General features: G+C 42.1%; 1 protein-coding gene across 6 annotated transcripts in view; it reads left to right on the top strand.

The window, feature by feature from the left end:
• ABR (ABR activator of RhoGEF and GTPase) overlaps nt 1-14,764 on the top strand; it is a 229,914-nt gene that overhangs the window by 190,312 nt on the left and 24,838 nt on the right. The window contains exon 1 of one of the 6 annotated variants that reach the window (XM_075594185.1): nt 8-531. The exons of the other annotated variants lie outside the window; for them this stretch is intronic. Within the exon in view, the coding sequence (XP_075450300.1) occupies nt 370-531 (162 nt within the window). The 5' untranslated portion in view covers nt 8-369. Of the gene's footprint in view, nt 1-7; nt 532-14,764 lie in introns of those variants that run through there. 6 annotated transcript variants of the gene reach the window in all.

The following is a 14,764-nucleotide window of genomic DNA, read 5'->3' as shown; positions in this document are numbered from 1 at the left end:
ACTCTGGAGCTCAGTTACATGACTGTTACAGCAGTGGCTCAGTGAGCTGCTGGGTTTAGTTAGCTGCACAGTCACGTCCCAGCTCCATTTACCCGCACAGAGTAGGAAGCTGAGCTGTGATTCCAGCACATGCTGACAGGGAAGACCTTATCATTGATTTGTACTTGTGCTAATATTGGATGCTGTGAATGAGGAACGAGGAGTGACCTGGTGCGTGGGCGGCAGGAAGCTGGTCTTTTTCGTGGAGCTACTGTATTTGAAGAGATTCCATACCTCCTGCTTGAAGGAAAAGGTGACTGACCAGGAATCGGATCAGCAGGAGAGAGAAAGGAGTGTAGTGTCTACTACCTGCGTGGACCTGGGCTAACAATGACTGAGGTGTTAATGCAGACGGACTGCAACCTGAACTCTGTGTGTGAAAACCTTGAACACTGTTGCCTAGAAAGGATAGAGGAGCCAAGGGCCAAACGCCTCTCCAACACGGGGGCCCGGCTCTGGGGCAGAGTGCGCAGCAAGCTGCTCCGACAAAAGGTAACTCACAGGCTGAACCAGGTTTATGGTCAGTTAAGTTTGGACACTCCTGATGTAGAGTGACGGCAACACAGTGACAGAAAGCACTTGTGGCTCATGGAGATACACTTAGGGTTACAGTATGTAGAGACCCATCAGGATTGGGCGAGTTTCTAATGGACTTATGCTTGGTGACTCTAGCCGTATCAGTGCAGTGTTATCAGATAGTAGTGAAACTAATGGCTTGGCAGTTGCAGGCTTGTTGAAATTAATATTTATGTAAGGTTTGTTTTGGAACCCACCTTTTTCAGGAACGACAGACCAAAACATTAGCCCTTTAAATGCAGATGTTCATATTTAGTTAATAATATGCATCCTTGTGCATGACAACATGAGCTACCTGTATAAACACATGGTACTTATGATGCATGACGCCTATACCTCTACCTTACTCGATATATAGTAAGGTTTGCAGGAGTAGCTCACTGGTAATGTCGGTGAACTCTGTTCGAATCCCAGTGTGGGCTCCTTGTGATCTTGGGCAAGTTACTTTGTCTTCTTGTGTCGTAGGCATAAAAAAATGTAGATTTGTTAGCTCTGCATGGCAGGGACTCGTGCCTGCAAAATTCAAACCTGTATAAGGACAATTAAGAACATCGTTACTGCATTTAGCAGCAGTAACTATGTAATAACAATTGTTCTTATACAGGTTTGAATTGTGCAGGCACTTCATTTAGCAGCAGTGTGGGAGTTGCAGTGTGTTACTCCAGTTATTAATCTTTTCGTTTTTTTTAAGAAATGTGAGCACTTGATTTGGCATTGCCTACAATGGGGGAGAATAATAATAATTTTAAATTATCACTGATATCCATATTTACTACGTTTTTATCCTTCAACACAAAAAAAAACGGTCCATAGCCATTCTGCAGCATACAGTACACATTTGTTTGCTCTTGCATATTTTGCATTGAGGTTTTAGGAGGGCATAAACTTGCCCACATGTATCCTGTGTTAATGGGGGCATATTCACATAGATACAGTATATATATATATATATATGAAATACGTGAATATTTTGATGATCCTTAACCTGGAGGGCTTTTCTACTTTTTGTAGTCTTATTTCCACATTTTAAAAAAGAAAATAAAATTACTGCACAGAGATCAAGTGCAAATTTGCGTTGTGAGGAGCTGGATGAAGATTAACCCTTTCACTGCCTGTGCAGCCTGTCCCTGGCTCGTGCGATATATACTGAAATACAGAAGTTTAAGAAGAACCTTTAATTCACAAGATCACATTTTCGAACCGTTTTCTATCCGAGACCCCGATTTTGGAGTTTGTCTCACTGCTTTTTGGCATCAGCGGTCTCCAACTTCGGTGGCGTCTCACTGACTTTAAACATAGCATTTTTGGTTGGGGGGGGGGGGGGGGGGGGAATCCCATAGCTCTCGAGTTATTTAACTTGCATTATTTGCTGCTTTAGGTACTCCCAGCAGTAGTTAAAAACATATTTGAGTATTTGTTAACCCATTCACCGCCAGTGATCTGCAATGTATTGCTTTGCCTTAAAAGGGACAAGAGTTTTAAAAAAAACAACAACAACAAAAACGTGCATGGATTCTATTACTGGAATTAAATATAGATGTTACTTTGCTTTATTTATTTGCATATTCTAGCCTCACCAAGTGTGCGGCAGTCGGAGCTGGCAAACCCCCACGGTTAGAGCATCTCCCAGTGATGTTACCGCAGGAATCCTTACTCTCATCCCTTTACTAATAACTACAATGATGTTATGGAGAAAAGCTGCAGCAATAGCATGTCTGTGTTTTCAAATATTGTCATATTGCTGTTAACAACCAAAGCAAAGCGTGCCTGGTCATTTTATATTCCTCTAACGTCAAGCTAGTGTTCCACAAACTGTCATATTCATTTAGAGATGAATAAAACAGAAGAAGAATACAATAAGGATAGAGATGCTGAATCTATGCATACATAATTTGGGCAGTCATAATCTGTTTTAGGCCGAGCTTATAGTGCCGGCGACGTGACGTCGCCCGAAAACAAATGCATTGCCGCCACGTGCGCTTATAGTAAGCGCGAAGTGGCGATGCAATTTTCGGAAGCCGGGAATATTTGATTTTTCAGGGGCTGTCACCTCGTGACAGCCCCAGAACCAATCAATGCCCCGGTCGCCCGCGACGCGTAGCGAAATACAACTTTCGCTAGCGGCGACGGGTGACGTCGCGGGCCCTATACGCGTGGCCTTACCCTGGTGCGGGGTGGTAGTTAATGGACATTACAGCATTACCCTGGCAGCTAGAAAGTTAATCTATCTGGCTGAAGCCCAATTCTGTGCTGGTGGAGGCAGCTACCAGCTGCCCGACTTTAAGGAATGGGCAGCTGCTAAAAGGGAATCTGTACGATGACCTGGCATCTGTTAATATCCAGGACCTAGATTACACACACAGCGGGGGGAGGATAAATCCACCGAAGGAGATTTTAACTTCTTATTGGTCCACATTGTTAGACTTTTTTTTTTGTTTTTCATCTGGGTAGCAGCTGCAGTAGGTATGATATGTGTGATATGTGTGATATGTGTGATATGTGTGATATGTGTGATATGTGTGATACATCGTGGTTGTGCTGATGGAACTTTTTATGTTCTCTGTCAGGGTCCGATTTGGGTAACTCCATTGTGTCTGAGGGAATTTTTATTTTTATGGAATTTGTACATGATCTTGGGTTACTTGCCTGCTCACACGAGTGTTTGCACTTAAAGAGATGGGTTACTAATACAGTGTACATAAACATGCATTGATACATACAAGTCACCCACTTTGATAGCAGGATGGCTGTCCAACAGGCTATACAAACACTATTTAATTGTGAAGGGTGCATATGGTAAGTGTTTCAACGACACTATATCGGAAGGAAAGGGGATTTTTTTAAGTTCTTGTTAAAAAAAATCCCCTGAACTTTTTCTGACTGGCATGTGTAGGGGAAGTTATAATACATGTGTGACACATGTAGTAGATGCATCCAACCTCAGTGTGACCCATTCTCCTATACAGGCATACCCCGGTTTAAGTACACTCACTTTAAGTACACTCGCGAGTAAGTACATCTCGCTCAATAGGCAAACGGCAGCTCACGCATGCGCCTGTCTGCACGTCCTGAACAGCAATACCGGCTCCCTACCTGTACCAAAGGTGTGCGCAAGCAGGGAGACTATAGAGCCTGTTACAAATGCCTTATTTACATCAGTTATGCACGTATATGATGATTGCAGTACAGTACATGCATCGATAAGTGGGAAAAAGGCACTGCTTCACTTTAAGTACATTTTCGCTTTACATACATGCTCCGGTCCCATTGCGTACGTTAATTCGGGGTATGCCTGTATACTGTACCAGCATTCCTTCCAATAAAAGTACCACTTTTCTGACTGGCCTTCCATCCTCTGTAAAGTAAAGCAGGGGAGAGGGGGAGAGAAGGGAAGAGCTCCCGCATCAGCTAGAAGTAATGAGATAGTAATAAACGTAGTGAAAGATCCCGTCCGGTGCAAAAAGGGGATGAAGGGGTCATAAACGAAAAACAAACACAAGGTTCCCTCATGAACGCACTCAGATAGACCTAATGAAATTGATGAAATATAATTAAAATCAATTTAATGAATAATAAAAATATATTTATACAGAGGGGGGTGGTAAGAAGGTCCAAGACCACCCGGGTGGTCTTGGACCTTCTTACCACCCCCCTCTGTATAAATATATTTTTATTATTCATTAAATTGATTTTAATTATATTTCATTAGGTCTATCTGAGTGCGTTCATGAGGGAACCTTTTGTTGGTCTTCCATTCTCTCCAGCTCATTAGCGATATATGTATTATAGACAATTTATTTCTTGTCGTGCACAATCTCTTCTAATATAGATAGCCTTGGTTGACACTTTCTTACTTAGTTGTCCCGCTTTTCCTTTGACCTTTTACAGGCCATCTAGTCAGTGATAAAAAAAAATCCCCCAAAATGTTACAAGGTACACAGTCTGCCAGCTGCAAAATAAGTTTTAAAAAAATAGCTGCCGCTTTACCAGTTAAAACACTTTCATAGGATTCAATGTAATGTTTTGCTTTGCTAAATTACGATGCATAGTTTTGCACCAGGGAGACGAATATATATACATACATACATACATACATACATATACATACAGTGGTTGACAAATCACCCAAAAATGTACTCGCCGAACCAAAAAATCTACTCGCCACCTAGTCCCGCCCCCAATCCCACCCTGCTTGGTGTTGGCAATGAGGAGGTCGCCACAGGGTCAAATCAAGTCGCCGCGGGCCTGTATTTTAATGGATTTGTCGAATACTGTATATATATATATCCCCTATGTGTTTACAGTCCAATTCATTCATACACTGACATTGTTTCAGATTAGAACATTTACCTATGCATTTGTTTTTGCAAAGTTCTTCACTTCTCACCTTTTCTACTTATAATAGAATATTTTAAAGGGGTTATTAAAAATGTGATTTCCTTAGACAAGAAAACCCTTAGCTGATGAGTCGAGTATCATCTAGACATGCTGATAAAAGTCTACGTAGCTTATCTAGCTTAATAGATGCTGGGAATATGATGACATGGGAACTGGGTATGTCTGGGGAAGTCTCAGTTCCTTGTGAGTCAAAAGTGCTGGTGTGTACACCGTGAACGTGATGTCACTGATATCGCATTGGTGAGATCAGAAGTATGTTGTGATAGAAAGCAACTAAGATCAGCCAGACTAGAGTGAATCATTCTGGTCTATTTCCCTTTGTCTACAATTGAGGTTTGCAAGTTCATGTGAGTCACATTGAAGAGCTTCCTGATCTATATCAGAATTACATTGGTCTTTCATAGGACAGGCACAAGGCTGTTTAAAAGCCGAATTTTCTTAATGCAGCTTAAAAACTAGTTGGACACAGTCTGTGTGCGCTCATTTAAATGTCCATGACTAGGATTATTTTACCATCTGTAGGATATTTGAGAGTTTGGACCGACCTGAGGGAACTGGCATGAAGCATTTGGATGATGCATGGACTGTTGTTTTTTTGGGGGGGGGGGGGGTCTCCGCTTTGCGTATTGTATAAGTTTGACATTTTGAAATATAAAAGCATGCTCTAGTATAGTATTCCATGCAGCGGGATATGTTGGCACTTTACAAATAAACGATAATAGTTATTGACTTTTTTTTTCTGTGTGAGGTTTGGCATCTCGTGACCACCACTTATGATCCTTACTTCCAGAATATGTATGTTGATCGATACCATGCTGAGAAGATGACGAGTTGAACTTTCAAATGACAGTATGCGGGCATAGTAACCTAGTATAGTTCCAAAAGTAACTTAGTATACATGCGTTACAACACTGGCAATGTTAAAATGGATTAAAGCACATATACTAGTTGAACTGATTAAATCTGTATGATGAATGTACTATATTTTTGCAATTAAAGCCCTGGTTTTATGTGTGTGTGTGTGTGTGTGTGTGTGTGTATATGTGTGTATATGTATGTATGTATATATATATATATATATATATATATATATATATATATATATATATATATATACACATATATATATTCTCTTTATACATTAATATACATGTATTTTTCATCAAATATGACATTAATTACATCACAAAACTAAGGTTAAAGTATATTATATAATGTTGCAATTAATCCCACAAGGTAGAGGCCATTTTCCAGAGCAGCCATTAATCATAAAATATAACCATAAAGGAGCAGAGAGAACATAGTAGAAAGTCTCCTGGTTTCACCGGCTACAACCCAATTTCATTCTCTTATTCAGTATGATTTTCCTATAGAAACTGCACAATTTCTTTCTTTTAGCCTAACTAAGCTGCATACAGTGGCACATTTAAAATGTTGCCGCCCATGGGCACTTAACCTTTTTGCCGCCTTCTGCAGCGTCAAATGAAGCCGCAGCATCACGTGCCGACACGTTTCCATGACGACGCAACTGCATGTGAAGTCGCCCTGTCATGGCAGCGCATCGTCACGTGACGCTGTAGAGTCATTTGACGCCACAGTGCTACAGAAGGAACGGTGCGAAGGAGAAGGTAAGAGGCCTTTACAAAGGCCCCACGCTCTCCCCCGGCAATCAGTGGGGAAGAGAACAGGGCCTGTGTGTATATGGTGGGTGGGTGTGGGGGGGAAACAGAACATTTTGCCGCCCCAAAATTTTCACGCCCGGGTCTAATGGGAAATTTGCCACTGGCTGCATATTTAGCAATTATACGTGGATATTTTTTTTAATTTTTTTTTCAGAAGATTAATATTTGACCTTTTAAGGTCGACTCTAAACTAGAGGTAGCCGACTCCAGTCCTCAAGGGCTATCAACAGGTCAGGTTTTCAGAATATCCCTGCTTCAGCACAGGGGGCTCAGTCTTCGACTGAACCACCTGTGCCGAAGCACGGGTATTCTGAAAACCTGACCTGTTGATGGCTCTTGAGGACTGGAGTCGGCTACCCATGCCCTAAAAATTCTTGGGCAGTTTGAAAGCGATCTTGGACATTTGGTTGCGGCTGTTTCGTCGCAACTCGCTCCCCCGCCAGCCGCTAAAGTATGTGCCTTACCCTAAACTTAAGCCCTTACCCTAAAACCTCCTACCCAAACCGCTAAACCCCTTAAATTAACCCCCTACCCGCTAAACCCCTTAAATTAACCTCCTACAGTAACCGCTAAAAACCCTTAAATTAACCCCCTACCCTAACCAGTAATATAACTTACCTTCGAAGCGGCCGGCGGCGGAGGGTTCGTCTGCGGTGAACCAGCCGCGACCAAATGTCCCATTCTGGTTATAACCAGGCTCCAGAAGTCTGCTGTGGACGATGCGTGTATGCAGGCCACACGTCTTGCGTTTCCTTTTTACCTCATTAAGTTACTGTTTGAATGATGTGCTGTGGGATGTGGAAATCGCATTTGCACAAACCAGCTCAGATCATTTTACTGCACTTCCTTCCCAGCACCAGCAATCTTCAGGATCATTTGAAACATACCCAGGCCATTCGTTTCATGCTCAGCTCTCGCATTTACACAGATGTAACCGTTTCCTTGCTGGGCAGAGTAGTGAAAATTAAACTTTGAGGCGGCTAAATAATCATTCGCCATTGAAACATTGACTGGGAAAGCTCTTCAAAATAGGTGTGCAGCTTGGTTTCCCTTAAGGCTACAGCCCCAGTGCTCTCTGCTGCACGCACGCCTGGCGGCGCATGCGCAGATTACAGCCGCAATCTGCGGTCTGTAGATGAGCTATGGGATGGGTGGGGCCATGCCGGGGAGCGCGGCCATAGCAGGGCATATCTGTCCTTCCATTGGCTGCCCGCCAAGCACGTGACCGCGTCACGGCACAATGCGTGTCTTCCCTGCCGGCGTACGCGTCACAGCGCTTTGCCTACCCCATAGTGTGTGCGCGTACTGCAGCGGCGGCTGGGGATTTTCCCTAAGAGTTTAAATGTAAAGGTGTCGTACTGCTGGTTTTTACCCATACTTTAACATAAACATGAATACAGAAACACCTTTTTCCTTAAGGTGTAAATTTCGGTGCTACAACCGTTCTGGAAATGTTTATTATTAGACTGAGCCAGCAGGAGTGACACGAATGCTGGGGAAAACAAAAATGGTGGCCATTTTAGACAAACCCCCGATATCAGGTCTCCATGATAGCTACATTACAAGATGTCCACTGCTACTGGAGGTTAGTAAACTCGGCTTCAAGTACAGGGGTGGAATGGCCATTTAAAATTAACTGTTTTGCTGCCCCATGGTGGGGCAAAGTGGAAGCAGCTTGCATAGTTGAATCTTACTAATTGCCACCTTGATGGATAAGTAGATGTCAACAGTTGGTCATTTTAGTTGACAGGTTTTTTCCCTCCTCCTTCTGAGCCTGAATGTTCCCATTGTGCTGTAAAGCCTTGGGAGTGAGGTAAAGGGGAGTCTTCTAGTGGTTCATTAAAGTCCAGCACCTGCTGACTCATGATCACCGCTCAGCTGAATTGCAGCTAATGCCGCTTGTTAGTTGCGCAGGCAGAAAATCACAATTCAATATCTTGCACGCATCCCTTTGAAGTGTCCCTTGATGGGGGAAATTTAGCCATTTACTTCAACTAGATGGGCCTGGGCCATTGGGAGTGCAGATTAAATTAGAGGGAGTAATTTGATGCTTTCCTCTTCCTCCTAACGAACAGACCAGGCTTTTGAATCTTGTTAGGTAGTGGAGGAAAGAAGTCTGAAAAATTGCTGTTTGGTTGTCATGTGCCTCATGGGGGGATACAGTAACTCCTGGAGTGGAGCATTGCTTAAAAGAAAGCGGTTTCTGCTGGTTTCTTTAGCTGTAATGGGACCGCGGCCAACATTTATTACATTGTACTTGCCCATAAATAAGGCCGCGCGTATAGTCGACGCGACGGGTGACGTCACCCGTCGACGCTAGCGAAAGTTATATTTCGCTTTGCGGCGCAGGCGTACTGGCATTTGATTGGTTCATGGAAAATCAAATATTGCCATCTACCAAAAGTCGCTCCGTCGCATTGTCACCGTCGTGCTTACTATAAGCGCACGCGGCGGCGGCACTGCGTTTGTTTTTGGGCAACGTCACCGACACTATACGCGCGGCCTAAGGCACCTTACAGCTCAGCGAAATTAATGAGTCATAAGGTGCTTTATGGGTTGGCACTGTTTAGTAATTATTGCCCTAAATGTTGGGGTTTGAAAATATCATAACCTATTTCAATATAAATGTTCTAGAGGGAAAGGGACCTTTTACTATTACAATGTTCTCCATTGTCCAGAGAAACGATTCATAAACAAGGCGCACAACGCACATAGTGAAGTAAAGTAAAAATATATTAATTTACTAAACAGTTAAAGGTTCTGCGTACATCAATTGAGAATAAAACAAGCAATTGGTTAGTGGGGTTACCACACGGTGAATCAACCGGAGCGTTGTACAGCTCTTCAATGGAGGCAGTTCAGGCAGGAGGAACACATCCGTACTCGGCCAGTAGAGAAACCTCCGTGGAGCCTTATGACACACTTCGCTCGTCCGAGTGTTGCCAGGTGGTAAATCCGGTGAATATTCCCGTTGCGGAGTACAGAAACCTCCGTGAGTCCCACATGCCAACTTGGAGCACTACCAGTGCGTCGCTCTGCTCCATGGTGTGCCTGCCGATGACGTAATGGGATTCTCCTCCCCTCCGAAGTATGGAGGAAAGTCCAGGGCAGCGTCAGACACGTAGAGCAGCGGGTGATAGTGAGGGGGACAGGGAGGGAAACCGAGTGCTTAGCTTGGCTTGACACAGCACCAGGGTCTGGATAAGATTGGGGAGCAATATTTTCCAACGCGTTTCGTAACTGAACGTTACTACTTCAGGGAATGCAGACAGCTGGGGAAGTGCACGCATATATATACCCAGCATCCCACAGTTAATGGCTCAGGTTTCAAATTACCGCGCCAATCAGTGAGATTGCAAGAGATTGCCCCACAGACATTGGTATACAATGAATAAAAGAAACGGCAACATATTTAAAATACATAATAATACAAGATACATAATACATTTGTGATCAAATTCTGAAAGAGAAAAAGCCACAATTAGAGATACATAAATGAGATACAGCATATTGTAACATGAATGGAAAAGGAGTCAGAGGGCACACATCAGCATAGAACAATAAAGATCAATATAAAGACCAGATGTCTATGTCTTCATTTAGCCCTTTGGGAGTCAGGGATCCAAGTTTGTATATCCAGAAGGTTTCTTGGTAGGAGAGGCTCTTAATTCTATCACCTTCTCTCCTTTCCCTAGGAACAATTTTAATGCCCTTAAACATCAATTTTGATGGATCTTTATTATGATGTATTGCGTAATAACGCGATAGGCTGTGCTTCTCATACCCATTTTTTATATTTCTAATATGCTCCTGTATACGGATCTTTAAACATCTTTTAGTGCGTCCTACATACTGGAGACCACACTCACAGTTAACTAAATAGACCAAATGAGTTGAATTACAATTAATAAAAGTATCGACGGCAAAGCTCTCACCACTCGCAAACGAACTGAATGTTTCTCTCAGTGTGTAAGTGCTTACATATCGAACACTTCCCACATTGAAAGTTGCCAATGGGTTTGTCACTAATCCAGGTACTCGGGTTAGGTTTAACCTGAATAGTGCCCACATCACTCGGGGCTAGCATATTCTTAAGGTTTTTCGCTCTCCTACAGATGAATTTAGGAGCACCTGGAATGCAATCACCTAGGACTGGATCATTACACAAAATACCCCAGTGTCTTTGGACAATTTTTTCAATTTTCCTGTTCACTGAATTAAAGGTGGTAATAAACAGTACCTCTATCAAATTACCCAAATCCCTTGTTTTGTCCCTAACTTTATGAACTAACATGGACTGCCTATCCATATTTCTGACTGTATCTAAATCTTTTAGCAGACTAATTCTCGAATAACCTCTTTCTAGAAACTTATCTAGAAGGAGTTGGGCCTGGTCCTCAAAGTCTTGTTCCCTACTACAATTTCTTTTTATCCTGATAAATTGGCCTCTGGGAATATTAGTAATCCACGATCTTTTGTGGTTGCTATTGGCCATTAACAGGTTATTGGCATCTACTTCCTTGAAGAAGACTTTTGTGGAGATCCTGCCACTATCCAGTGCTGTCAGCCTTAGATCTAAAAAGTTGATGTTTATTGGATCAGTGACGTGTGTAAAGATCAGATTTCTATCATTATTATTCAGGTAGACAAGGAAGGACCTTATTGATTGTAAGAGGATACCTAGAGGTTTATGGGTACTTAAGCCACCAACGTTTGGTAAGGATGATGAGCATGTCATCAAGGAATGGAACAGAATACTAGATGAGTGTTCTGTGGACCTGATGCGATTGATTATTTTTGAACACAATAAGTCCATTTTATTAATTGAAAAAGAAATACTAAAAGAGATTAAAATCATGGAGCCTATTGTAATTAATAAAGACTGCTCCAAAATTGAATGCGAATTATTAGCCAAATTGGAGAATACAGGAGATGAAATTGTTAAAATCAATAATAAATTTCTAAGAGACGAAGCAGATTATGCTAATGGAAAACGGAGAGACTGGGCTAAGAATGGGGAGAGAGGGAGAGTGGTAGACAAGGTGTATATCCCACACCACGGTGCCAAAAGAGGCCCCCATACGTCCAGAAACAGTGGATCCGGACAGAGGGGACCCCCAAGACACCGTGGATGGTCCAATCATGGGCAGCAGGATAGCTATCAGAATAGATCTAAAGATGGAAGAGGTGAACGAAGATATGGCCACCATCCATCTGAGAATTGGAAAAGTGACCATCCTGATAAGAGTAGAGACCAAAGTCAAAAATCCCAACCCTCTAATAATAAATCTGGATCAAAAAGAGAAGAAAGAGGCCAAAAGGAAATACATAGTAAAAATCCAGTTATTGAGTCACCCTCGGGCTCCCGTTTTTTAGATTTATTGAGGAACAGATTTTCTCCAACAATAGAGAAGAAGAGAAGAGAATAGAGATAAAAGACAGCCCTGTAGGGAAAACCAAAAGAACGTTACCAGACGAGGAACGAGAGGATCCAGGATCAAAGAGAAGAGATTCAAGTGTGGATCTAGGATCCCCATAGATAAAGGAATCTTTAACCTATCCACAGTGATTCTAACAGAAGACCAGAAAATAGTATTAAATAAGGGTCTAACTTTTTCAAGGGCTAGTGGCCCAGATGGATTCCAGCTTTACACAGACCATCACAAATTTGTGAGAAATATGACCCTAAAGAGACATTTTGTTAAGATTGACGGCAAAGCTCTCCCGACGGTAGAAGTTAAGAAATGTGGGGCAGAAATTGTTGATACTACCAACCAGGGTTTGGTTTGTAAACATACTCCTTTTAAGGTAAGGTCTAAGTTTTATCCTGACCACTCGAAAGGGCATCATATTGACACATTTTTTAACATGGTCAAAATGACTTTTCTAGACTGGTGAAAACACATAAACCGAGAGATATAAGGCATAATTAAAGAAAACATAGCCCTTAAATTTCTGAAAGCCAATGATCTCATTATTAGGCAGGCCGACAAAGGGGGCGGTGTTGTCCTCCAGAATCGTAAGGATTATGAACAGGAGGCCCATCGCTTGCTATATGACATCTCTTTTTATAGAGTGTTATCAAAAGACCCTACAAGTGAGTTCATTATTCTCTTAAGAGAATTACTGAACGAAGCACTGGCCAATACTGTGATTATAGAAATGAAGGAGAGCAAAGGATGCACTGCAAACGGGATCACTGTATGAAAAAATACCGGGCAAACTCCAGAATAAAATCGAGGGTTATTTATTGATAAGTTCACTCATGGGTGTACACAGCAGCCGCACCAACACGTTTCGTCCAATACAGGACTTTATCAAGGTGCAATACTGACCATATATGCGGTAGTCATGCAGGCAGACCGCTAGGTCTTTATTTTTGCCTCCCTGTTTATGATGAAGCTATTTATATCAGCCTAAGGATTTATACAGTGTTCCTTTTCTGGACTTATGTGCTTATATTGGAAGACATTTGTGTGCACACACAGTATAGGAGCATCGCTCTATCCACCCTTTTTCTCAATATTGAGATTACCAAGGCTGAATTTGATTTTTTGTTTTCTGCATCCCCCAAAATACCGATTTTCTACCACTTACCCAAGATACATAAATCCACCATAAACCCACCTGGACGCCCCATAATCTCGGGAATAGATTCTCTGACTGCGAATCTTTCGCAGTACGTGGATTTTTTTTTCTCCAGGTTTATTTGGGCCTTCTGCCATCCTATCTGAAGGATACGTCTTCTGTCCTGCAGACTTTTCAGGATTTTGAGTGGAAGAGCATGTACAGATGGATTACCTGTGACTTGCAGGCTCTCTACACTCATATTCCGCACGAAAAAGGGCTAGACGCTTTATTGCATCATTTGAATACCGAATTTATTTTGAAGTCCATCGATTTTATACTAACCCACAACTATTTCATGTTCCTCTCAGAATTCTTTCTACAGGTTTGCGGAACTGCAATGAGCACACGTTTTGCACCCAGTTTCGCAAACCTGTATATGGGACAATGGGAATCGCAGAGCATTTGGAATAACAACCCCTTCAGACAGAACATCATTGTCTGGTGTCGTTTTATTGACGACATTCTCTGCGTCTGGCAGGGGGATTATTCATCCATAAGCTCCTTCCTTGTCTATCTGAATAATAATTATAGAAATCTGATCTTTACACACGTCACTGATCCAATAAACATCAACTTTTTAGATCTAAGGCTGACAGCACTGGATAGCGGCAGGATCTCCACAAAAGTCTTCTTCAAGGACGTAGATGCCAATAACCTGTTAATGGCCAATAGCAACCACAAAAGATCGTGGATTACTAATATTCCCAGAGGCCAATTTATCAGGGTAAAAAGAAATTGTAGTAGGGAACAAGACTTTGAGGACCAGGCCCAACTCCTTCTAGATAAGTTTCTAGAAAGAGGTTATTCGAGTATTAGTCTGCTAAAAGATCTAGATACAGTCAGAAATATAGATAGGCAGTCCATGTTAGTTCCTAAAGTTAGGGACAAAACAAGGGATTTGGGTAAAACAAGGGATTTGGGTAATTTGATAGAGGTACTGTTTATTACCACCTTTAATTCGGTGAACAGGAAAATTAAAAAAATTGTCCATAGACACTTGGGTATTTTGTGTAATGATCCAGTCCTAGGTGATTGCATTCCAGGTGCTCCTAAATTCATCTATAGGAGAGCGAAAAACCTTAAGAATACACTAGCCCCCGAGTGATGTGGGCACTATTCAGGTTAAACCAACCCGAGTACCTGGATTAGTGACAAACCCATTGGTAACTTTCAATGTGGGAAGTGTTCGATATGTAAGCACTTACACACAGAGAGAAACATTCAGTTCGTTTGCGAGTGGTGAGAGCTTTGCCGTTTATACTTTTATTATTTGTAATTCAACTCATTTGGTCTATATAGTTAACTGTGAGTGTGGTCTCCAGTGTGTAGGCCGCACTAAAAGATGTTTAAAGATCCGTATACAGGAGCATATTAGAAATATAAAAAATGGGTACGAGAAGCACAGCCTATCGCGTTATTACGCAATACATCATAATAAA

The sequence above is a fragment of the Ascaphus truei genome, chromosome 3 (genome assembly GCF_040206685.1).
Source record: "Ascaphus truei isolate aAscTru1 chromosome 3, aAscTru1.hap1, whole genome shotgun sequence".
NCBI lineage: Eukaryota > Metazoa > Chordata > Amphibia > Anura > Ascaphidae > Ascaphus > Ascaphus truei.
Note: the sequence above shows the minus strand (reverse complement) of the source record. Positions and strands in the feature narration are given on the sequence as shown.